At 39.8% G+C, this 26,334-nt stretch overlaps 1 protein-coding gene and 1 long non-coding RNA gene across 2 annotated transcripts; one reads left to right on the top strand and one right to left on the bottom strand.

The window, feature by feature from the left end:
- Positions 1-2,409: 2,409 nt before the first annotated feature.
- Positions 2,410-10,252, bottom strand: LOC110078447 (E3 ubiquitin-protein ligase RNF130). Its single transcript, XM_020792618.3, has 2 exons — positions 8,946-10,252; positions 2,410-2,562 (listed from the first exon to the last, which is right to left on the bottom strand). Exons 1-2 carry the CDS (start codon positions 9,657-9,659, stop codon positions 2,503-2,505), a joined length of 774 nt encoding a protein of 257 aa, XP_020648277.2. The 5' UTR covers positions 9,660-10,252; the 3' UTR covers positions 2,410-2,502.
- A 2,506-nt stretch (positions 10,253-12,758) lies between these two features.
- LOC144587812 (uncharacterized) lies at positions 12,759-13,110 on the top strand. The gene is made up of 2 exons (XR_013542973.1): positions 12,759-12,884; positions 13,030-13,110. It is a non-coding gene; the product is annotated as an uncharacterized LOC144587812 (long non-coding RNA).
- The last annotated feature ends 13,224 nt before the right edge of the window (positions 13,111-26,334 follow it).

Raw genomic sequence — 26,334 nt, 5'->3', positions numbered from 1 at the left:
ATATGATGCAATAGCTGTTTCAAATTGATTCAACCTCTTTTGCTTCCAAAATAGTTTTTTTTCTTCTGCCACTAGAGGGGGCTTCCACTTTTTCAAGGCGGAAGGAGGTAGCCCCGTGTACTTGTGATACATTTATGTAAACACAGTAGGCATGTCTGTAGCTGGTGTTTCAATGATCTAAGTCATCCTCCAATTTAAAAAAATGTTATGTATGTGATATTAGCACCAGATCACTAGATCACTTTATTCCAATATCACCTTATTGCTGGGTTGTCATTATTACTGTACATATTTATGCCCCCATCAGTTCCACATCAAATTGGCAGAGGCAGGGCCAGAAGGAAGGAAGGATCAGCAGAGGTAGCACCAGAGATATCCAGTTATATGTTAGGAAATTATCCATTCCTGCTCAAACTATTGCATTTCTAACTCCTACCATTCAAATTTTCCCCCCAGGACAAATAAACAAAAGAGGCTATAGGGGAACCAATTCTGAAATGCAATTAATGTGGTTATTTAGGAAATTATAGAGTCTGCTCCAACTCTGGGCCTACTTGTTATTAGCTTTTAGCCATTCTTGTTCAGAAGCATCAGCTGGACTCTTCTTTCCAGCCACTACAAGCTGAATTATTCCCTGGATGGGGAGAAACAAGTCAGGGCTAAAGAAAGCATTTGGGATCTGGGAGACAAGAGAGAAGGCACCGTGACACAAGTGAACCCATGGGATAGTAATAAGTAATACAGACAGACAGAGGAAAGGAAAAGATGAAGAGTCTGACACAAATGGCATGTGGTGTTGAATTCATGTCAGTTTTGTTTTAGTTTCTTTTTTTCAGAAAAAAAGAGACATAGCTAATGACCTCACTACATAGGCTAAACATTGGTGAGTATTCATTTTGTTTTTAAAAAATCCTAAAAACCAGTTGCAACATCAGCACTAAATTGTGCAGAGGGGAGATTCTCTCCCAGTGGAAATCTCATGACTCTTCTCCTCTTGAATGTGGCAATTAACATTAGGGGAAAAAACCTCACATCCCATAATTGTGAGGCTTTGGTATTTGGCACCTGGGGAAAGAACATATTTTAGTGCCAAGTCCAAACTCTGTATTTTATAACATGTACAAATAAAGCTAAATAACTGACATGCAATGATAAAGAAGTACTGTACATGTAATTTGAAATTTTATTATGCAACAATAAATACAGTACATGAAAATTCATTTATAGATATAATGAAGATATAAGAGAATTAATAGTGATAGAAAAAAAATATTTCTATTAAATGCAGAAGTGTAAATAGAACAAAAAAACCCTCCTTGTAAATACTTGTATAATACAGAAAATCAGGAACTAAAACCCACACATTTATAAAAAAAATCCTGCAGGTGGAGCATTAGGCCTCAGATCCTATATGGCACTAGTTGAGCATAACATTCTGATGGCAGAGTAATACTAGATCTTACCCTTGTACAACCATCACCCTTCGACAATTGGAGAGCTGTGCTATGGCTGCCCAAGATACACTTGCACAAGATGGTCCTGGATACCTCCCTGCACAAGCTTATTAGATGTCAAACTGCTTGCATGAGTAATTTGATCTAAACAAAATCTTGTCCAAATACATCAATTTTCCAGGTGTAATCCAAACTTTGACACTAGCAAGATAATTGATTGGTCAAAATTTATTTTTCTGGTGAACTTGTTATTTCTTTGTTGATATATATAAGGTGCCACTCTGTATGATCACTCTGAACTGTGATGATCTGCGAAATGTCCATATCCTACTTGATAGTACTTTCAGTTCCAGAAGAGAACATCCAGAGCTTGGGATATTTATTCCCAACAATGCAAAGGGCTATTCTGGCTGAGAGATTCTGGCAGTTGTAGTCCAAAATTTTCCACAATACCAAATTCAGCCATTTCCCCCCAAGTTCTTGGAGCTGTGCTACAAACCTTTTCCAAGTTCTGATAACTTTTTTTCAAACTCTGAGAATTCTAGTTTATTTTCTCCCCAAGCTTTAAGAATTTGTTTTCAAGCTTTCTCCAGTCTAATTTTTTTTCCAGGCCCAAGGAACTGACATAAAGGCGAGGGGAATCCAGCTACAGTACTAGCATGAGCTCAGTGGTAGAGTAGAGCACATACAGAAAGTCTCATATTGAGTCCTCTCAAGGAAGTACAGAGGAAACAGCCATCTGAAACTGTAGAAAGCTGCTGTCAACTCACAAGAATCATAGTGAGCTAAAAGGACCAATGATTTGATATAGTATAAGGTACTGCAAGCATGGTTGAATATAAGGCAGCTGTTCATATAATCAAGAATCAAAAAACATACTGTACTGTACATTTGATGGGCACATTGTCAATTTATAATAAGTTTACTTTGAATATTCAAGTGAATTTAGAGCATTATGGGTTGATACAGGGAAGACAGAATATAACAATTTATGTTTTTTAAAAGGCAGATTAGTAGTTGCATCTTTTTGTGGGTTCCTCTCTGAGTTTCATGCTGAATACTCATCATACAGGCTTACTTCTCCTTCTTCTTTTGACATTTCAATAAGCTGCAGTGGAAGAAACAGAAGTAACGTGAATTACCAGGCAGCAAAACAGAAAAGAAAAGGTAAGTCTACACATCAAATGTATTACCAGTTGCATTTTAAAATGAAAATAGTTTAAAACACTTTAGTTAGTGTATGATTAAGGCAAAGATTTACAATTTTCCTAAGAAAATGTTCTGCTTTCCTAAGAGTAAATAGAAAAATAGCAAACTATTATGAAGATGAAAATTAAGATGCTGCATTTTTAATATATCATAATGCTTTGCATTAGTACAGGTATACACAGTCAAAGTCTTTCAATTTACGACTATGAGTCTACAGTACTCTTGGTAGAAACTAATGATAAAAAGACACAATGAGTGACATGGATTGTTAATAAACTAATGGAATAATAACAAATTTCTATAATTTACAAGAACATCATGGCTTCCCTCTGGACTGATATCATGATGATGCCACTCAGCCCAACTCTAACACACTAACTGTTTTGATTTTGTTTGTTTCTTTATCTTGCATATAAAACTTGCACCATTTTCTAGTACAAGAGAAGCAGCTGTGCCATTTAGGAAGGGTGACAGCCATTCCCTGCCCCCAGGCTAAAAATTACATGTTATTTTTTGTTATTTTTTGTTAGATGGATATGTTTTTATCAAGAGTACCAGACTATTCATTTCTCACTGCTTCTCCATGCTGATCAATTTGTATGAATAAATTAATTAGATATTTAGTGGGTATATGCATATTGAACGTACAAGTATCTTTAAAAACAAAAAGTAGAATAATTTGTTTACTTAAAACATTTTTATCATTTTTAATACAGTTTTAACAAAACTGACAGAAATCAAATGCATAGTATTTATTGATTAAAAATATTTTAAACTGCTCTTCATCCTGGCAAATACCAGGGTAATGTACAACAAACATAACCCAACAAGTGACAGAAAAATATAATACAGGCTGACCAATGTGACTTCACTTAAAATGTGCAGATGTATATATATAAATAATCCTGAAAGGATTTCAAAGTTGGTACCAGCTTTACCGATGTACCCAGTGAGGTGTAGTAGACAGAGTGACAGGCTAGGACTCTGGAAACCAGGGATTTAATCCCCACTTGGCCATGGAAATTCACTGGGGGAGTTAGATTAGATTAGGCATCCTTCCGTCTCAAGAGACTATGGTAACATGCTCTGAATAGAGGACTTGGAACAGTGTGGCTGAGAAGACTAATTTGAGAGTGACAATCCCTTCCACACTGAAGACAAATACAATCTGTCCCCTGTCCAGCTCCATGATTTAACTGCTTTCGTGACTGCCCCTTTGCCTCGGCCTGCTGGAAAAGGGTCTGTTCAAATTGGGAGAAGCCATGATGCACCGCCTGCCTCCAGGCTGAACGCTCAGATGTCAGGGTTTCCCATCTGTTGAGGTCTATTCCTAAGGCCTTCAAATCTCGCTTGCAGATATCCTTGTATTGCAGCTGTGATCTCCCTCTGGGGCGACTTCCCTGCACTAATTCTCCATACAGGAGATCTTTTGGAATCCGACCATCAGCCATTCACACAACATGCACGAGCCAACGTAGACGTTGCTATTTCAATAATGTATACATGCTGAAAATTCCAGCTCATTGTATGACTACTCTATTTGGAACTTTGTCCTCCCAGGTGATACCAAAAATGCGTTAGAGACAACGCATATGAAAGTATTCAGCTTCCTCTCCTGTCATGCACAAAGGGTCCAGGACTCAACTGCAGTACAGGAGTGTACTCAGGACACAGGCTCTATAGTCCTGGATCTTGGTATATGCCATCAGCTTCTTATTAAGCCATACTCTTTTTGTAAGTCTAGAGATCATGGTAGCTGCTTTGCCAATGTGTTTATACAGCTTGACATCTAGGGAGAGTGTCAAAATTGTTGAGCCAAGGTACAGAAAGTCATGAACAACCTCCAATTCTTGTGTGGAGATGGTAATAGAAGGAGGTGAGTCCACGCCCTGGCCAATGACTTGTATTTTCTTCAGGCTGATTGTTAATCCAAAGTCTTGGCAGGCCTTGCTAAAATGATTCATGAGTTGTTGGAGGTCTTCAGCAGACTGGGGTACAACAGCTGCATCATAGGCGAAGAGGAAGTCCTGCATGCATTTCAGCTGGACTTTGGTCTTCGCTCTCAATCTAAAGAGATTTTCCATCTGATCTAATCCGGAGATAGTCACCTTCTGCTGCAGTTCCAAAGCCATGCTTCAGCATGACAGCAAAAAAGATCCTAAACAGGGTTGGCACAAGGACACAGCCCTGTTTCACTCTGCTTCAGATGTCAAAGGGATCTGATGTTGAGCCATGAAAAACTATAGTGCCCTTCATTTCCTCATGAAAGGACCTCATGATGTTAAGGAATCGAGGTGAACGTCCTTACCTTAGTATTGCTGTAAGTCCATTCCAACTTGACAGAATGTAATTAATTAATCAACGGTGCCTTTACAGAGAAGTTATTGCACAAATGAGATAGTACCACAGAGAAGCCTCTTTCCATACACTTGGTGGGAATAGAAAGAAGACCTTCTCTGTGGCTATTCACAGAGGAGATGTGGTTGCCCTTCCTTAGGAGGCTAAATTGGCTCCCTTCTGGTAATAGGTGAGGACAGTGCTTTTTCATCAGGCTTTTAACAACTAAGGGTGTAATTGTTGTTGCTGTTTAGTCATTAAGTCGTGTCCGACTCTTCGTGACCCCATAGACCACAGCACGCCAGGCCCTCCTGTCTTCCACTGCCTCCTGGAGATTGGGCAAATCTCCAAATTTTTCCTAAAATAATTGGAGGAAAAAACGAAGGTCATTTTATACACAGAAGTAAGGGGGGGAAGGAACCAAAGTGCTTTGATCCCTGCTTTCCCCCTCCACTCTTTGCAAAGAAAGTGGAGGGGGAAAGCACTTTCCTCGCAAGAAAATGGAGGGGAAAAGCCAAAAAGCTGCTTTCCCCCTTGCAAAAAGTGGAGGGGGAAAGCAGGGGAAGTGCTTTCCCTCTCATTTTCTTTGAAAAAAGCTTTCCCCCTCGCAAAAAGTGTGGGGGGGGAACTGCTTTCCCCCTCCACTCTTTGCAAAGAAAGTGGAGGGGGAAAGCACTTTCCTCGCAAGAAAATGGAGGGGAAAAGTGATTCCCCCTCCACTTTCTTGCGAGGAAAGTGCTTTCCCCCTCCATTTTCTTTGCAAAAAGCTGCTTTCCCCCTTGCAAAAAGTGGAGGGGGAAAGCAGGGGAAGTGCTTTCCCTCTCATTTTCTTTGAAAAAAGCTTTCCCCCTCGCAAAAAGTGGGGGGGGGACTGCTTTCCCCCTCCACCTCCTTTGCAAAAAAACTTTTCCCCCTCCACTTTTTGCAAGGGGAAAGCAGCTTTTTGTAAAGAAAGAAATTTTGGGTTAGAGGGGTGAGTGGTGTCTTATACATAGGGGGTGCCTTATACACAGAAAAATACGGTGCTTAGGATGGCTTGAGGAAGATCCAAACATTCTGCATCAAAAGCTCTTGGATTGTTAGAGAAAGGCAATTCCATGTGAAAAGAAAATGGAATCCCCTCACTCCAGCAACATCAATTGTGGAATATGACAATGATGTATAGATATATTTTGCTTTTCAGATAATTTTGTACATTTGTAAATGGTTTATGAGTCACCTAGGAACTAAATGTGTGTTTCTTTATGTGCGTGTGAAATTAGGATTATATTCCATCTCCATTCAGAAACTGATCCACTGACTAGAGCAAAAATGGGTGACCTGCAGCTCTTGGCTTCATTTCAATCTCTGCAAGCTATCAGTCAGGCAGAGGCTGAAGAACCATCTGCCCTTTCTCCAGCAGGAGCCACTAAGATGAAAAGAAGACCAGGATGCAGAGAGAGGACAAAAAAAAAGCATCTATTGACCCTGTCCTGTGCTGGCTTCAGCACCACCCACTTTTGCTACTTGGCCTCTTAACAGATTATCTGTACAGAATGAAGACCTCAAAATAAAAAAAAGGTTGGCCTCTCCTCCAATAAGGCAAGCCCATCACCAATATATGCTTCAAAACTGGATTTCAGTCTCATTACAACAGTTATCAATTTAATTTTTGCATATTAGAGATTTACAGCTTTTTTACAGCTTTGAGAAGACTGATATTTCAATCTAAGTTATCTTCTCTTTATTTGAATGTTACAAAGCTGAATATTTCCTCCAACAGTATTAAAGGAAGTTGGTAATTTCATTTCACAGATCAGCTGATCCACTTCTGTTCTTGTTTCAATTGAGATTTTTTTTAAAATAGGGTGACTCATTACAATTAACTTGAAACATAACTGAATCCAATAAAAATTTCCCAAGCAAACTACACCAGAGCACAGAGTACTGTCCTCTGAAGATGCCGGCCATGGAGACTGGTGAAACGTTAGGAAGAACAACCTTCAGAACACAGCCAAAGAGCCCGAAAAACCCACAAGAACCAATAAAAATTCCCTGGCTTTTCCATCTGTATATTATACACTGCATCTTGAAAACATTGAAGTCGGGAAAAATATGGGCTGGAATCTATTATCCAAACTTCTCTCTTAATAGTTAGAATGTTCATGAATATCCTGTGACATTGTGGCATTCAACCACTAAACTACCAGACAGGAAAAAAATGAAACTCTTTGGTAGTTTTAACTAATAGCTCAGTAAGATGGGCACCTGGCTGCAGATCTACAAGTCAAAGGTTTGAATCTTACAGGATTTTTTAGCATTTATCCTGCATAGTTTTGGGCAAGCTGCACAATTCTAGAGTGCCCCAAGAAGAAGGGAATGTTATACCACATCTGAATGCTCTGTAGATTAAAAACCCTGCAGAGGGTCATTATAACGCAGAATCAACTTGAAGGCATGTTGCTGTTATTTCTGTAGCTTTTCAACTGGGAAAAGGCTACATGTTTTGTTCCTGTCTTTACATCATAACAAATCCTGCTCTTTAAAGGAACATGGATTGGTATTAATGGAAGCAGATATCAAAAACACAAAATGTAATAATGATAAGATGGCATGAGAGATGTCAGGGAAAAGGATGGTTTTATTGAAAGGACCGAGAGATGTAGATCACCTCTTTTCTTGTACAGAATAGCTGACTTAAAAGAGATGATTTTGTTTTCATTTATTTATATTTTATATTATATAAATCTGACTATATAAAAAGCATTTTTAATCTCTCAAAACACAAGACAAACTTAAGGCAGCTTGTAACCTAAAAGTAGCTGAAGTGACTGTACTTTGGCAATGAATATGCAATGAAAAATTGTGCTGCTTTACATATACAGCTATATCAAAAGGCAGATGCTTTTAATGAAAATGTTCTGGTAGCACAAAGAAGCGCTAGGGGCAAATCTAGATGGGGAAATTTGGAGTAGTCTGATTTTCTGCTTATAAGGTTCTTATATGTTGGGCAATCTATTTTTATCTCTCACTTGAGCATCCTTCCATTCACACTGTCAATGTTCCTTCGCCTGTGAGAAGAGTCCAAACAGGTCTTTGGATCACCCTGATTTGTCCCTCTTTCCATAAATGTTGCTCCCCTTCCCAGCCACTTCCCTGCCTTTTCCTATGGCTATCATTCAGTGGCCATGGCGACTTTCCTTCTTCTTCTTTTATTAAATTAAGTGACATAGTGCAGCAACAATGCATCTACCTAGCATGGTATAGATAATACTGTACTACTGCCAATGTATCTCATTTATTTAAAATAGTGCTGCATCAATAGGACAAAATAGTTTTTAAAAATTTAATGGTAGATAAAAATTGGGGAGTTTCCTCCATTGTCTCTTTCAATATGGTAACCCACCAAATATGTCACAGGGTTGTCACCTCTGATAACACCATCACAGCTCCATTTGAGTGTGAACTAACCAGCACAGACTACACAACAGGATAATTAGAAGCATGTCAAATCATGCCAAAAAACCAGAACCCCTAGCTCTTGGCCAGAAAGGAGCATTGCAGTTCTAAAAAGAGGCAGAATGGATTGCTCTAAGTCAAAACATGTCTGGACACCATAATTTGATTTGAACCAAACTGCACCAAAAGCCATCCAAAGAGTTACTGATATGCCAATCTGGATGTGCTCTTAAGAGAGAATAGGAAAATTGTTCTGAAAGAGAGGAAAAAAGTTTGCCTACTGAATTGTAAATCCTTCCTGAAGACTGCCATTAGTAGTATTACTCTAGAATAATATTAATACTCTGACTTCATATCATTGTAACATCATCTTGATTATTAACTGCATCATGCAATTGCATTCCCTGAAATTAAAGGATTTATATCCCACCATTCCACTGCAACAATATTATTCAGAGTAGCTTGTGACAACTATTAGAAAAATCAATACAGACAGAAGGCATTTACCTGGTTTTGATCATGTGCAAATTTATGTCTGATCTTCTGGATGAAATAAAATATTATCCATGCTGAAGAAATTAGTGCCAGAATTATAAATGGTATTGCTACGAAGACAAGAGAACTGCTACGATCAAAGTAGCTACTATGACTGAAGTGTTTGCTTTCGAAATGGCTTCCAACTTTTATTGATATTAAAAGTGTCATATTCTTTTCTAAGTAATTCAAGATCTCCTTCGCCTTCTGTTGACTGATCATGACAGTGACTATATCTCCAGTTCCTTGATGAGTCATAGTGACATGATCCTGGTGGGTTTCGTTGTTGTAAATTACTACAGCAGAAACATTCTGAGAAGCTGCCCGCAGTACCTTTTGTCTGAAAGTGCAGTTTCCTCTCTCCAGCAGAGCTATCCAGTGGGTGATGTTTGGAGGAATGTGAAACCGTGTTCGTGCATCACATCCTAAACGATTTGTCACTCCATTGATTGGCAGAGGCTCCAGAAGCAGGCCCGTGACAGCTCTTTTGGGTGATTCTTGTCCATAACGTCCATGTTCAAGGTTTATGGAAACAGAAGAATTAGGATGAATTACAGTCACATTCAGGAGGGCAGTAAAATACGGTGGATTAACTGCACTAGCAAGGAAAGCAGAACAGTTCAACAGGTCCAAAACAGGTATACAGGATAAAAAGATCCAGGAAGGCAAAATCCATTTTAGGATCATGTTTGTCCTTTTTTAAAAAAAATGTTTATTGCCTTCAAAAATTATTCCAAATAAATTATTTATGTCCATCCTGTTCAAGAATACACATTAGTCCATCCCGGCATCAAAAAGGATTGTTATCATTTTAAAAAGAAAGATGTATTAGGCGATTGGCTTCTTCCATCCATTCTGTCACTTAAGACTGTTGAGGAAGCTTAAGATGATATTTGAGAAGGGAAGCAAGCCTCTCGACATAAGAGATGAGAGAGAAAAATGCATCTATAAGCCAAGCAACAGAGCAGCTAAAAGACGACGGGTCACAGTTTCTCTGGCTGGGGAGAAGAGGCACTCTTGCATCCCAATAGAAGTTGAAGGAGAACTTGAAGAGGCCAAGCCGACTTTTCTTCCAGATTTCTAATGCCAGGGAGCTGCTCTGGGCGCCCCTGCCCGCTTCTCGTGGAGTCCTCCCAAAACTTCAAAGACGAAAAGACTCAAGAAGCCGGGCAGGCAAAAAAAGAAAAGAAAAGAAAAGAAAAAAGGAACGCAAACAGAGGCGGCAGCAGCGGTGGCGGCGAGCATTTGGGTTTAGCTTTGATTTCTCCGGGGGCCGTCAAGAGGCAGACGCTACCAACAAGCGGGCGGGCGGGCGAGTGGATTTCTGAGGGGAGGGAAAGGGCGGGCTATCGGCGTCGTGCCTCTCTCTCTCTCTCTCTCTCCTCGAGGCCCACGCACGGCAAGAACCGCCAAGCGCTCATGTTTCTCCTGTGACTCATGGAGGGTGGCGGTTTGGTGCCGCTGTTTTGATCGCGCCGGAGGCCTCGCAGCGGGCAGCCGCAACTCTCAGGCTTGCTGCTCGGGTCCCCAAGCGGAGCCCCAGCTTCGCAGGCAGCCCTCGCAGCCCTTCCTCAGGCCCCCGAGGGGGGGGGAGCGACTGAGGCGGAGGCAGGAGCAGGACGAAGGTGCTGTGGACCCTCCGGCCGCCTCGTGCCCGTTCTCCCTTGGCTAGCGGTGGCCTTTGTGGTCTCTCAGCAAGAATCCTGGTTTTAGTTCAGTTGGAGTTGGTGGAAGGAGAGAAGACCCTCCTCCAGATAACCTCGCCTCAACTTGTGTAGGCATTTAAACGCTAATAAATAAAAATAGGGTGCTCCCGAGTGAATTGGGATTTGTGACTGACCTAGACCACTGAGCTATAAAGCCAGGTAAATGTTAGTACCAATAGTAAGAATTGGTCATTGTGGGTGCCAAGGGAGATGAGGAAGACAGACCTACTGCATTCTGTGGACCTTACTGGGTGACAAACCAGTGAGAGTTTCATATTATATCAGGATGAGGTGATATCTGGCTCTTCTGAACTCTAATTCCCATCAGCCTCAACTATTCTGACCAGTGGTGGGGCATGATGGGAATAGCTATTCATCAACATGTGCAGCACCATGTGGTCTTCACTGCTGATGTAAAGTACTCTTTCTAACAGCAAACCACAAATGCTTTGGAGACTCAGTGTAGTATAGTGGATGGAGTGTTGAACTAAGACCCAGAGTCCAGGAGTCTGCTCTACTATAGGAACTCACTGGAAGGTGGCCATGGTAAACTATTCCTTGAACATCTTACATAACTCAAAATCCTATTGGATTTGCCGTAAATCAGAAGCAGTTCATCTGGCTTCCTCCACCAAATCTACATATTTCCAAACATTTGCAAAAACCTAGAAGTGTGATGTTAAAAATAATAGTATCAGCTTTATCCAGTGCCTCTTGCATTAAAAGAAAAATACTGCATGTAAATTCAGATTTCAAACTGTGAGTTCCTGTGACCTTAATCTGTGAGGCAATATTTTTCAATAGACCCGGGGGGAAATTAAGGACAAAGTCAAGAGGTGTAGGTCTCCACTACTAAGTCTCCAAGCAGGAAAAAATCAGCACCATAATATTAAACTGTTGAAAGATAACAGGATCTGTGTCGGGAAAATGCTGGAAATCTTCTGAATAAAGTACACAACACATACCCTCATGTATATTTCTCAGCACACATTTCTCTGTCATCTCTTTTTACTCACACAGCTTCAGTCTGGCTTCTGCCTAAGCTTCTTATCTCCCAGACCATTTTTCTCACCTGTGGCCTGCAATTTTCATAATTTATATAGCTTTCTTTCACCCTACAGTACAAATGTTTCACTTTGCAAAAATATCACTGTCTCTGATCTCTCTATTTCTGACCTGTCTTCCATTATCACTGGATCAGAATGAGAGAGTGATGTAAGAGTCTTCCATCATAACAATTCAGCCAGTGGCTTCTGCAAGGTCTTTTGAGGTAATCTCCAGAAGTATCATTCTCAGGATGACTATATTTTGTTTGCAATGTTGTTTTTATCCTTTGTTGTGTAAATAGTTAAAAAAACTTCTATATTCTAGAAATGTTTTTTAACCATATACATAACAAAGGGTAAAAACAACATTGTACGTAAAATATAACTATCCTGAGAATGATACTTCTGAGGACTACAACTCCCCGCATCCCTCAATAGAAATGGCTTCTGGCTGGTAGATTCTGAGGGTTGTAGTAAAAATACAAGTTCTGAGCCTCTTTGTGTACTTAGTTGTACAGGTATTTCTCCACAGACTGGATAAAAATAGTTGACATATATACTTGATGCTATTTTAAATATAGTGCTTTTTTTTAAGGACAAGAATTATATTTTCCAACTGTGGAGTCACTCAATCAAAGTCAAGGAAACAATACTGACTTAACACAAACATTTGTAATTGTGAAAGCAGGCTTTTATTTTATTCATTTCATCTTTGTTGGTGCTTTGAGTATATTAATAATCAAGACTGTGAGACAACACTCCAGAATGAAGAAAGAAGTCAGATACTTCCTCCTCTGTCATCACCTTCTTTGTTCCTCTTTATTTTGTTGCTTTGGGAAATACTCAACTATCCAACAAACAGCAACAGAGCATGGACTGAGTTCCTACTCCAGTCCTCTGAAGATGCCAGCCACAGAGACTGGCAAAATGTCAGGAAGAACAACCTTCAGAACACAGCCAAAGAGCCCGAAAAACCCTGTCAAGAGGAACCTTTACCTTTAACAAAGAACTGCAGAAGAAGATATGCAGGAAAAGTCGTCAATGTAGTAATTACATGGTAAACAATAGAGACAACCCACCACAGCTTCAAATGACAGAAAATGGACAGACCACTTCTCAGCACACTACAAAGGTGCCTTAAAGGCAGTGAGTAATACAAGGTCAGTTATTCCATATACTGTGGTTTTTTAATAACATATCTGAATTAGAAGCCTTGGAAAAACGCAGACTAAATCAAACAGCAAGCCTAGTGTGACTCACTCAACTGCACATACCAACCTTTTAATTTTTTATTTTTATTTTTAGCCAGATTTAGAATCCCGGAGATGAATATATTGGGTGCAACCTCTTTATTCTGAACAATATCTAAAGGGTTAAACAAGAAAAGGCTGAGTACCACTTGTTACAATAAATTGTATATTTATCAGAAGCAGCCCATGGTTTGGAAGATTGTTTTACTCCAAAATGTTAAAGCGAGGCGTCTCTCCTGCCATCCTGATACTGACAACTTCGCCTCACTTACTCTGAAGCATGAACAGAAAATCTGTAAGGTTGGTGGAAAAAGAAAATAACACACAAAGGCACTTTTCCTTATCCTAATTATTGGCCATGAGGCAATATCAAGACTTCTCTAACTGGAAGAATAACTTTAGATGTTTTGTAGGAACCATTTTTCACACCATAGCAACCTGGGGAGCTAAGTTCCTTCCTGCTGCAGCGTCAACAGGAGATACCATCTCTCTCTTGATACAGTACTTCTTTGTATCCCTTTCCACTCCTAGCATGTTGCTTTATTCGTCCTATTGAGACAGAATCTGCAATGGCTGTTCCTTTGCCTATAGTACAGTATTCCCTTTTTCCACAATTTCTTTTGTCAAACCCTGCTTCCACATCCAGTTACTGTATATGTTTTTAAACGTGTACATAAAATTTCAAATTCATTTTTCTGTACTGTTTTCATTGAGATAATAACAATCTTGCATGCACTAAGACTGGCTAACAGTGGGAAGGGGCTATTCACACACTAAGTTGATTGCCCTCTGCCACGAACCTGTTGCTAAAGTTCTTTCTCCACCTCTGGTTTGCCCTTCCCCTCCTCCTATTTGTTTGCTTCACTTTTTTGTTTGTTAGTCTCTCTGTCTTCTCTCCTGACCTCCAAGCATGCAAGGAGCATGGAAATTTCTCTCGCACTTGTGAAGGCTCAAATTTTCCTGTTGTTCTACTGACTGTAACTATAGACAGCAAATGTAAATAAGATGCATATCCCCCCTTATAATGCTTCCAGAGTGATGAAAAGGGGTGGGTATTGAGAATTAAGCTATTCTCTCTCACTTTTTCTGTGCCACTGTTTATAATAGCTGATACTCTGCTGACTATAAGAAGAACTAACCAAATTCTTCAGTAAAGTAAAGGTTCCCTTGACATTTTTAGTCCAGTCGTGGGGGCGGTGCTCATCCCATTTTCAAGCCGTAGAACCAGCGCTTGCCCGAAGACAGTTTCCATTGCCACATGGCCAGTGTGAGTAGGGAACACTGTTTTACCTTCCCACTGAGGTGGTACCTATTTATCTGCTTGCATTTGCATGCTTTTGGCTAATGTGCCGTCTGCTGCACTGGTGGGCATCAGCTACTGCTATAGAGTGTTGGAAGTTCTCCTTGTGTATGTATATTGATAAATAATTTAACTAATATATATATTTTGGATCTTTTTAATAAGTGAACTGTGTCACAAACTTTGAAGTTTGCTAAAAGGAATGATAACTGCATTCCAGTCTATACATTAGTTCAGGAACTGCAGATTAGGGCACTTCCTATGCCCATACAAGGTGAAATAGTTCACACATGACTAGCCTTAGGTCATTGTGACCATGGTCAGACTGTTCACAACAGTGTCAGCAGGTTAATTTTATTTATTTAGTATTAAATTTCTACCTCACAGATCTAGACCGAAGTCTACTCTGGGTGGCTAACAATAATAGATATAATAAAAACAATAAAATAAAAAGGTGAGTCTCCTGCAAGCCAAGACTTGGTGGAAAATATTTATATGTCATGAAGGTAAGGACATAGGTGATATTGACCCTAACATGGGGAGGAGCAAGCACTATAAAATGCTGGACATGTTTTAATACTTGCCTTCTGATTGCTCTCCCTTCAATCTCCTCCCATTACTCCATGTTTTTTTTTTGTAACACTAACACTGTGCAAGCACAATACACATGCTGACATCTTTGTGCTGAGGCAGTGAGCTCTTGTGCCACCTGGCAGTAGGCACAGATGAGTGTTCAATCTTTAAAGCCATTTCACACATAATATATATATATTCTCCTCCTAGAGATTTTAGGAAGCATAGCAATTCCCTGAGCCTTCATCCAAGCACTCTGAGATTTTGCAACTCTGTACTATCCAAATCAAATGTATAACTCAGGGTGCAAGTAAATGGCTGAATTATCCCAATCTGGATTGGTCAACCTTGGTTCCCCAGTGGTCTAGATCAGTGGTTCTCAAACTGGGGTCCGCAGATGTTCTTGGACTACAATTCCCAGAAGCCTTCACCACTTGCTGTGCTGACCAGGATTTCTGGGAGTTGCAGTCCAAGAACATCTGGGGACCCAAGTTTGAGAATCACTTGTCTGATCATACTAAACAAGATTGCTTTGTGGTGTGGTATGTCATTTGGGGTGATCTTTATATCCACATGCAAGGATGAGCCATATCACGCCTCAAGCAACCCTCTTCAGTGCAATCAAGACAACTTTTTTCTCCTTTAAAGTGAAAAGAAGCCGACTATTTCTCAATATCATTAAGCAGCTGTATGGCTGTTACTCCGCTAGGCCCATATGAAATTGCTTAATTATCTTGAGAAATAATGGAATCATAGAATAATGGAGTTGGAAGGGCCCTATAAGGTCATTGAGTCCCACCCCACGCTCAATGCAGGAATGCAAATCAAAAAATATCTGCCAGGTGCTTATCTAAGTTTCTATTGAATGCTTCCAAGGTTGGAATGCCCACCACCTCTGGAGTTAATTGACTCCATTTTCATGCTGCTCTAACAGGATGATTTTCCTGATATTCAACTAAAATCTGGCTTCCTGCAACTTCAGTGCATTATAACTGTCCTGGGATGTCTGAGAACAGATCCTGCACCTCCTCTGCATGAAAATCTTTCAGGCATTTGAAGAGTCCTATCATCTCTCAGTCTTCTTTTCTCAGCCTTTTTTGCAGCAGTATCACACTGTTAGCTCATTCAGCTTGAGATCTACAACAAGTTCAAGATCCTTCTCACTTGTAGTATTACTGAGCCAAGTATCCCCCATCCTGTAACTGTGAATTTGATTTCCCCCCGCCCATAGGTATAGAACTTCACACTTATCTCTGTTGAAGTTAATTTCTGCCCTATTAAGATCTTTTTGAATTTTGTTTCTGTCTTCCAGGGTATTACCTATTTCACCAAAGTTTACATCATCTGCAAATTTGATAAGCATTCCCTGCACCCCCTCATCCAAGTAATTAATAAAAATGCTGAAAAACACTAAGCACTGAGCTTTGTGGTACCACATGTGTTGCTTTCTTCCAGTTTGAGAAGGAGCCATTGATAAGCACTTTTTGAATATGATTATGTAACCAACTGTCTATCCACCTGATGGTTGTTCTATCCAGCACACACCTAGTTAGTTTGCTAATCAGAATATCATGGGGTGCTTTGTCAAAGGTTTTGCTGAAGTCAAGATATATTACATCTACAGAATTCTCACTATCTACTAGGGAGGTTATCTGATTTTAAAAAATGAAATTAATCTGACAGGATTTTTCTTGACAAATCTATGTGGCTTCTAGTTATTACTGCATTGTTTTCAAGGTGGTTGCAAAGTTATTGCTTTATAATCTGCTCTGATATTTTCCCTGAGATTGATTTATCTCATTTTTCAATTCCATAACGCAAGAGAAGGTCTATTAAATCAATGGAAATTTTGTGAGTCAACTTATCTGTAAATTTCATTGATTTAAATGGCCTACTCTAGTTGTATCTTACTTTAGCAAAGAGTAGGCCCATATGAATTAATAACATTTACAGAGGAGTTGGCTCAACAAATCCTCACTGATTGCATGAGCCTACTGTAGTGTAACTTATTAAACTAAGCAGTAGGATTTAAGCCATTGTGTTAGTTATTGCTAAAGAACAATAAGTTGTTTTACCTAACTTTTAAATTAACCTTCAATATATAAAAAATGGCTCCTTCAAAATCATTCAGTAGCAATCTTTCATTATTCATTCTGCCATCAAAATAGAAGTGTTGTCAGTTGTTACATTACTTTTTAAAAGTAGCAATGTATCCGTAAAAGTGCCAGCATGCACCAGACTTCTTTTGTAGAGTGGAACTATTGATTTTTTTACAACTCACTCGCAAAATCTAGGGCAGAAAAATTACTGCTCATCCAAGTTGTGTTTGGGCAAATCTTCAGCTAGTCTCCAGGACTCTGAAGAAATTCTGCAGGTGCAACCATGCCGCATTTTGCTGCAGGTATCCTATTTGTATGGAGCATTTGGATTTGCCTGTTCAAGAGACAGAACAACACTACCAAGCGAAAGTGTTAGCTATGCCACCCTTTTCTTCATTACCTCACAACTTTCGCAAATTACACTTAGGGTGCAATTACACTAATGAAATAAATTTGGTTTTTCAACTAGGTTTGAAGTCATGTGGGTTTTGTTTTGGTGTCTGCATCTTCTTGGGAAAACTTTAAAACCATTTTTAAGCTGTAGTGTGTATCAGTCGAGGGGGATATAAGGGCATTTAGAATTGTTGGATTTGAGACTTTGTCCTTCATCTGTCCACCCTTGCACTGGCTGCCTCTCACAGCCACTAGCTGCTGCTACAATGCTTTTTTATATACCAAACCGAAGGACAGATAGAAAAAAATTAAGAAGACACACAGGACAGGGCTGAAACTGACTCCCCTACACACACACACACACCAGAGAACCATCAGCCTCATCTGAAACTGAGTAGAAACAGGACTAAGCTTTTGAAGGAGGCAGATGCCCACGCGCACACAGGGGTGTAGGAGAGGGAGCACCAAAGGTACATCAGTGAGAGGCAAATCCCACAGAAACAATGTACAGTACCTCAACAGAGGCATTCGGATAAAAATTGAGTTTACAGATACAATAGTTGCTATAATGGAGAAGTACCTTTTTTTTCCTTTGTCTGGCTTTTCTGTTTATTTCAAAGATGTATTAAAAGTAACTATGTTGGGACCCACATGTAATATGTTATATACATTACTCCAACATTCTGGAAATCGAATGTTCTTTGGATTTTTGCCTCAGGCAGCAAAATGTCTTGGGCTTGTCTTGGAGGCAATGGGCATTATGAAGCCGATACCATTTTAAAAATGGTATTTGTAAAACTTAAGGTAAAAGTGGAATTTGTTTTTTAAGCAACAGATCCCTGAGAATGTGCCGCTCCCTCTTATTTGCATTTTACTTTTATGTTGTATAAGCTGCTGTGTCTTATATCTGTCAGCAGGGGGCTCAAAAGCATTATGATGAAGGGAAAAACTTCAGGTTGCTGCTGAAGTGTGTAACAAATTATTTAGACCTCACAATAGCAGCTGCCATGAGCTTGCCTGTTGTTCTAGCTTTTGCAGGATGAGTGCCATTTGACAAACTGTGAATGGACATGGGACTTGTTTTCTGGAACTCCTATTTAAGCAGAAGGCACTCAAAACAGGTGGTGTTGGGTTTTTTTGCAATGTATGCAAGTACCATTGCTTGAAAAAATATTTAAAATATTTTTAATTAATGAGGGTGTGCATTAGAACTAGTTGAAGTTCCAGTGTTGCCTAAACATCATCCGTTACAGTTGGAGCCAAAATTATTTTTGGGGAAAAAATACTTTACATCTCCACTTCTCAAAAGTGGGTCTTTTGTGTGCTTGCTGAAAAACACACACACAGAGAAAAGAGGGCCCCCCCTTTTTTGCAGTTTTCATATAATTGCATTAATTCCCAGAACAGAACCTCTAGAACACGAATGATTAATATCAACAAAATAAAAGTAGGCAAACAGCTTGTGTTTAGAAATGGGGTATTCGTATTCATATATAAATACAAATATCCCAGAGCACATGGAGTTAATGAGGGTCCAGCCCCTGGGCTGGACCGTCCACTCACACATCCAGCAGCAGCAGCCCCTCTCTTCCTTCCAATCGCTCCAGAGCATCCGCTCAGCTAGCCACTTGGTAGCCACTCGTCCTCCCTCCCTTTGCCAGGAGTGGCTAGATGGCCAGGAAGAGAATGGCACTCGGGAGCAATTGGAAGGATAAGCGGGGCTGGCAGCAGCAAATGTATGAATAGACAGTTTGGCCCAGGAGCTGGACCCTCATTAACTTGAGCTGTGTGGGGATATTCTTATACGAATATGAATATCCCCATCTCTAGTTGTTATTCCATGCTCTCTTTTGTTTAATCATTCTTTCTCCCTTTGTCAATTTGCCTGATCAATTTTTCATCCAATAGCATTGTGAGAGTTATTGTGCAGAAATGTCAGTTTGACGCCTGAGGGCTTCTCAGGAGCCAATCAGAACCTCTGTGGGTGATTGTGGGGGGGGGGAATGCTGAGTCTTTAGAAGGACCTGGAGCCTAGCAAGGAGTGTTGCTGTTGTTACATTGTTCATTCCTTATGGGTGGGATTAGTAGGTGCTGAGCTCTCCTGCTGTCCTCCATCTTGTTGTGTTGCCTACCTTTCTGCCCATGCCTCCATCTTAGATCACTACTTGACTTCTTTTCTTGATGGGGCGGTGCATTTCTTTGGATTATTTTTGCTGCTGTCTGTGCCAGCATATATCTTTAGCATTCATTTCTGTCCCACTTCCATTTCTTCGGAGATTTCATTCTCCTCCATTTTATCCACATTCCTTTCTTGGATTATTTTTGCAGCTGCCTGCTGGACTCAGAGAACACAAGAGAAAGAATTGATGGCAGAGAGAAATCTACCTATATTCTAATAGTTTTGGTGGAGGAGTGATGGTAATGTTTGCCTTTTCCTGCTTGCTACAAGCTGCTGGCTTGTCCACATCACCATCAACACAGCATCTCACAAGTACACAAGGTGCACCATGAGGCACAGTGAATCAGCATTTGAACTGTGTAATATTCCATTGCTGCCATTTAATAAAGCTGCACCCCCATAACTAGAAAAGTAACTGGAAAGCAACCATTAGACCACACACACACACACACACACACACACACACACACACACACACACACACACACACACACACACACACACACACACACACACACACACACACACACAGAGTAAATATGTCCCTTGCTGGATTATACTTGTAATGCAATTTAATCATTCTTACCCTAAAGAGAAGATTAATTAATTACAAGTAATGGGTTTTGTAACTAGGTATTTTTTTAACCAGTTACTTGTAAAGTTTGGCTTACATCTTGTCTTTTCATATACAGACACTTTATTCCTTACCCTGACTTGAGAGTGGCACAGGGTTGGGGAATCTAGACCTATCATCTATGCTGTTCATCATCTGATTTTCTTGGACCACCTTAGCTCTCATGGAAGCACATCATTTAAATGTTATGGGATATCAACCTTCTTCTTTCAAATTCCAGGCATGGCCAACTACTGTCAATGGGATACCCTCACAGCACAGCCCTATGCAGGAGTCTGATATTAATCCATGCCTGTGAGATTTATTTTATTTATTTTATTTATTAAATTTATACCCCACCCCTCTAGACCATGTCTGCTCGGGGCGGCTTACAACATAAAATAAATTAATATTATATAATCATATAGATTGTTTCCTATCCATTCTCTCTATGGCTCTTGGTCCTTATAGACATACTTTTGCATAGGAGAGAAGTACGACACTAGCTCTACCACAACCCCTACATGTTCATTAGAACATATGTAGAAGCCCCTCCCCCCACCAACATTCGCAGACTCTGTGGACTTTGCATGAGTTTGGGGAAGTTATCTAATGATAGGTACTTTCAGTGATAATACACATTATGTCTGTAAGAGATAACATTGTGTCAACAAGATACAAACTTCAGAGTGCAAAACATTCCCCCAGCCTAAAAGCTAGAAATGTTTTTGGTGGTGCCATGATTTTTAGTATTGCAGGAAAGCATACACTAAAAGAGTTTCAGTTTATCAAAGTACTGGAACTCTTAAGTGAGAATTTCAGTTTTGTCTCTTTAGTGGTAATTTAAGTTACAAAAGTATCATTTTGAGCAAGATGCTTGTGGTGTCTACTGCCCATGACTTGTGTTCTGAGAAACCTACAGTATCTGGACAGGTGCAGCAACTTTGCTTTCTGTTGCCATCAACCTCCAGGCTGCCAAATGAATTTCAAGACATCTGTTCAAGCAACAGAAGCGCGCACTGTGTGACAGATCTTACTAGGAGGTGTTAGGTTTATTTTAATGACTATGTTAACACTCCACAGAACTCATGGTGGATTAGAATATTTTCTTTGATTGCTTTGAAAAGACCAAATTGAGCAAAAAGGCTGGGTAGCTATTACAGTAGCTTTTCCATATGGTGTGCAAGCAGCTGGCAATGTGATGATCTGGAAGGGTTGTGAGTGACAGGTACTCATTTAACCTGAGATATATAGTCCTAAAAGACACTGGCCAGTATCCTGTTCCATAGCTCCACTGGCACAATCAGACTAATGTCACTGGCAATGATAGATTGCCACTAATCAAGAAGTTTGTGCTTTGATTTCAGATTGTGCACAACTTGCATGTGAGCAACATGCAACCCAAAACTAAAGTAGGCACTCTTTAATTAACAGCAATCTGTAACTGCTCGTGATGTCATTCCTGAGCACCAGGAGAGCTACAGAAAAGGATACTGGTCATTGAGACCAATGCAAGTATTTGGCTCTCCTTGTAGAAAAAAATATATGATAAAAAACAGGGAATCAAAGGTTAACTGTAAGATGTGTGTTTCCACCAGCCCTTGTATTCATGTATTCTTGTGCATTTCACTAGAAGGTTAATGTTGGATCTGCTTTCCTTTATTCAGCATTCTTTATGCCTGGCAGATCTATTGCCACTTTGGAGAACTTTAGCAAGTCTGAGGATAACAGCATTTTTTAGAATCCCCTTTGTCTTTCAATAAGTTTGCAAAAAGCATGAAACGGAATCTTAAAAGCATACAAACATGCAAAGTCCTGCAGGATCAGCCTAGGGGCCTAGACAGTCCAACATTCTGCTCCCACAGTGGCCAACCAGACATCTATAGGAAACCTGTATGCAAGATAAGTGCAAGTGCATTTGTTTGCTTATTATCTCTTGCTATAGGTATTCAGAGGCATCCTGTTGTTGGTATTGGTGGTAAGATGCACCCCTTAATGATAAATAGCCACTGAGAGTCTCATTCACTATGAATTAAGAGTCTTGAAAGTGAATATCCTTTCAGGAGACAAATAAGTCAAAAGTAAACGAGGACAGTTCCTTCATTTGGGAGGGAAGCATAAGGTAAGCTGTATGGCACATGCAGATTTATTCTACAGCTTTCCTTCTCCACTTCCTATCTGCCCCAGGATCTACTGTGTGAAGTGGTTGCTTTGCTTTTGCCTAAAGACAATGCCAGCCTTGCCAGCTTGAGCTGAAGGATACCAATGGGACAAGGCAACGTATGGAGATAGGACTGGGGAAAAATGTGGGGAACAATGAATCAGTCTTTGTGCATTAAAAGTAGCTTCCCTTAGGTAGGCGTCCTTCAGTCTCGAGAGACTATGGTAACATCTTCAATGAGGTCTCCACAGTGATGTGAACTCTCTCTCCAAAAAAATCTGAAACGCTTCCTGTTGATTGGAAATTAACAGGATTATGGTTTAGAATAGAGTGGTCCTGACCCAACCAGATAGGTGGGATATTAAATAAATAAATAAATAAATAAATAAATAAATAAATAAATAAATAAATAAATAAATAAATAAATAAATAAATAAATAAATAAATATGATTTAATAAAAAATAATAATCATGCAATGTCTGCCAATTTTATGTGATATGTAAACATCTCACTAGATGATGATGATTTTGTAGTAACAGTGATTTTTTAAAAATGAAATTCTTGATTAGGAAAAATTCAGTAAAGCACACTTTAAGATTGAAATCCCATAGCATGAACAGAGGCACATAAGGTCAATAGAGCAAGTGGTTTTTGTTTGCCAGCTCTCCATCATACATCTGGTTACACAATTAATTGTGCAATCAGAGCAAAACTGAGCATATGCCAGTCAGCTGGTAAGGGAGCACACACTGCTTTTGTGATTTTCCTATGACATTTCACAGATCCAGAAGGAATCTAGCCCAAGTGGCCCTATAAATTATATTCAAACAAATACAGAGCTTTACTTGGACACTTTTAAATAGCAGAACCCGTAAGTATTTCAAAACATAACAACTTTGGACAGTTCAATAGTTTAAATACAGTGGTGCCCTGCTTAATGATTACCCCGTTTAACGATGAAATCGCTTCACAGTATGTGTTTTGCGATCGCAAAACGATGATTGAATGGGTTTTTTTCATTTCACTACGATCGGTTCCCTGCTTCAGGAACCGATTTTTCGCTTTACGATGATCAGAAAACAATGGGCTTTTTACTTTCGCTTGACGACGATTTCATTCTACAGTGATTTTGCTGGAATGAATTAACGTCGTCAAGCGATGCACCACTTTACGGTGGTGCCTCGCTTAATGAGTGCACCGTATAACGAAGAATCCGTATAGCGATCCCTTTTTGGGGATGGCTATACGGAGCTGCCCCAATCGCCGCACTCGCTTTGCGACGATTGGGGCGTCCGGTGGCCATTTTGGAGCCGCCGAACAGCTGTTCGGCGGCTCCAAAATGGCCACGGGATGACCCGAAATGGCCCCGTCAGTGTTTTCGCGCCCTCCCCTTGCTGTTCGGCGGCTCCAAAATGGCCGCCGGACCAGCGAAAACATCGCTGGAGGGGTAAGTTTTGGCGCCTATTGGAACGCATTAAACTAAGTTTAATGCGTTCCAATAGGCTTTCCCTGCCCCGTACAGCAATGTTACCGGATTAACCTCGCTATGCGGGGCACCACTGTATATGGATAGAGGTTGGGAGTTTGATTTCCCACTGTGCTTCGCTGATAACCTATAGGGTCCTTTCTAGCTCTGCAGTTCTAAGATTATTATTACAATTGAATAGTGTGTGTTCCCATTGCCTTGTTTAAAAGTAAAGAGTGAAATCGAAGTTCTGAATTCTGCTTCAGTATCAGCTGTTAGTTCTGGAGGCCCCATCTGAGTGTCCCTGCTTAGTGGCATGAAGCTGGTAGTAGCCAGAGAGAATACCTTTTTGGTAGTATTTCTGTCTTTCCAATGTACTTTTGATTGACAAAGACATGCAACATTATTTTTATAACCCAGCAAACTAATTAATAACTTGGTCTCTGAAACTTTTAATAGATCACAGTAGCATTTGATCTTCCAAGCACCTTCTATTTCTGTTATACTTCAGTTTTCTCTATCATCTTCGCTCCGAGATGCAGTTTGTGGTGTTTCAGTGCCTACGTTAGTTTGTTCGTTGTTGTTTTTAGGCTGCTTGCCTCGCTCAATTAGTGTTGTTAACAATTCATGGGATTCACAGAGAAATAATTTTATTACTTTCATCTCATCTAAAATATCTCTTACCCATTGAAAAGGTATACTATTATCTATCTCATCTTTTTGCTCAGTTACTTTTGAGGGAGGGGGAGGTTCTATGTCTGACTGAATATACCCTTGTTCTAATTCCTGTATCTGGATTATCATGAAGTCATCCAAATCCTTTCTACCCCTGCCCGCTAATATCTTGTCCTGAGCCAAATTATTCATATGTCCCACCTTTGTAATCAGTTGACCAGTCTAAATTGGGAGTGTGGGAAGATCTAGATATATCATCATCATTATCATCATTATTGTTGTCATTGTTTTTAGTAATGCCTCTCTCTCTAAAGGGAAAAAAGTTAGTAATTTTCTCTTGCCTCCTATTTCTTTGTCCCAATGTATTACTGCATATGGGAGAAATTCCCATTTCTTATATCCCTGTCTAGTGAATACCATTATTCAAAAATGAATTCAATCCAAATTGAAAGCAGGTTAATTGTCAATAGACCCAATAGACCCTTAATCCAAATTAATGTGGATTTAAAATACCAAAGCTTATGCTAACAACCAAAAATAGTAGGGGGTAAAAGTAAGAGTAAGATATTTTAAATGCCTGATCAGACAGTCTCTCATCAGCTCTGGGGAGAGTTTTAGATCCTCTAGTAAACTGTCACCCAATCTCAGTCTCTTGTTCCAGTATTCCTTCTCAGTTTTCTTAAATGGACCCAACCCGGCTTACAGAATATTCGAGAGAGATAACTCCTCTTCACCAGCTCCACCAGTGTCCACAAATCAGCAGTCGCTCCCTCTTTTCCAGTCACAAAATGTTCTGCTCTTTCGTTAGACTGAATCTTGCAAAAACAATCTCAGTGAACTACAGCCAGGCAAGGTTCAGCAATCTGGAGAGTCACTCCGCCCTCTTTCTGCAAATCACTGTAGAAGAATAATGTACTTCAAAGAGGGAGAAAACCAACAGGTGATGTGCATCAAAAAGCACATTCAGTCCTAAACAATTTAATCCAAAATGGGTAGATCTTATAAACTTATAGCTTCAGGTCCTTAGAATTCTGGAGTTTATAACTCTCTGTCCATCTTAATTAGCTCAATGGCTTGCTATCGCAGGCATTCCCTTATGACCTTTATCTCTCAGCAGCCAGCAAGAGCAAAGGGGGGGGGGAAGCATTCTTTTGATAAGAACTGTCTTGTTGATAGCAAAAAACTTCCCAAGCAATAAAAAAAGGAGTCTAAAAACTTATATCATGCAAATAAACCTTATACTCCCCGGAGCTCAGCAACAAGCCCTCTGCAGCTGCCACCACCCAACCAAGGTTTTAAAAATTATTTGATTTTAGTTATTAGTGGGAACCTGAAAGGGAGACTAAGGTAGTATAATGTATTACTTTGTTAGAATGCGTTTAACTTAGTATATGTTTTTATATGTGTGTTTTACTGATTTCGTACATGTACGTTTTGATATTGGTCTATGACCGTATTAAACGTCATCTAATCTGTATCATCTTTGTTTTGCTGCTTAAAGATTCTAATTATTGTTTTGTTGTAGTTCATTTTATATGTTAACCTCCTATATTGTGTTGCTTTTAGATCTTGTTAGCCACGTTAGATACTACTTCCTATAGAAAAGTGGTCTGATAATTATCTTGAACAAAGGAAATTGTGAATATGTTAATTTAATGCATCAGTGGTATTACACACTTCATATGACATTATAACTGATAAGTATCATGTAGGAATTTATTCTAGTGTATTCCCTCTAGAACGCAGAGGCTTTTTGTGGACCTGATTGTGATCTATTTGTCTTGCAAATAGGAACTTTCCTCCTGTACATTAGAGCATTTTACTAGATGTCATGATCCTTTGCCACGAGTCATCCTGCCCAATTATATTCTACTCTCAAGTACACTCTACTTCAATGCCAG

The sequence above is a fragment of the Pogona vitticeps genome, chromosome 3 (assembly GCF_051106095.1).
Source record: "Pogona vitticeps strain Pit_001003342236 chromosome 3, PviZW2.1, whole genome shotgun sequence".
Lineage (NCBI taxonomy): Eukaryota > Metazoa > Chordata > Lepidosauria > Squamata > Agamidae > Pogona > Pogona vitticeps.
The sequence above is the reverse complement of the archived record's forward strand: the minus strand, read 5'-3'. Positions and strand labels throughout refer to the sequence as shown.

Excerpts from the sequence above, each read along its gene's own strand:
- LOC110078447 (XM_020792618.3), bottom strand. The coding sequence starts at position 9,659 with ATGATCCTAAAATGGATTTTGCCTTCCTGGATCTTTTTATCCTGTATA. Across the intron at positions 2,563-8,945 it reads TTGCACATGATCAAAACCAG|CTTATTGAAATGTCAAAAGA; the intron begins GTAAATGCCTTC and ends CTTCCACTGCAG.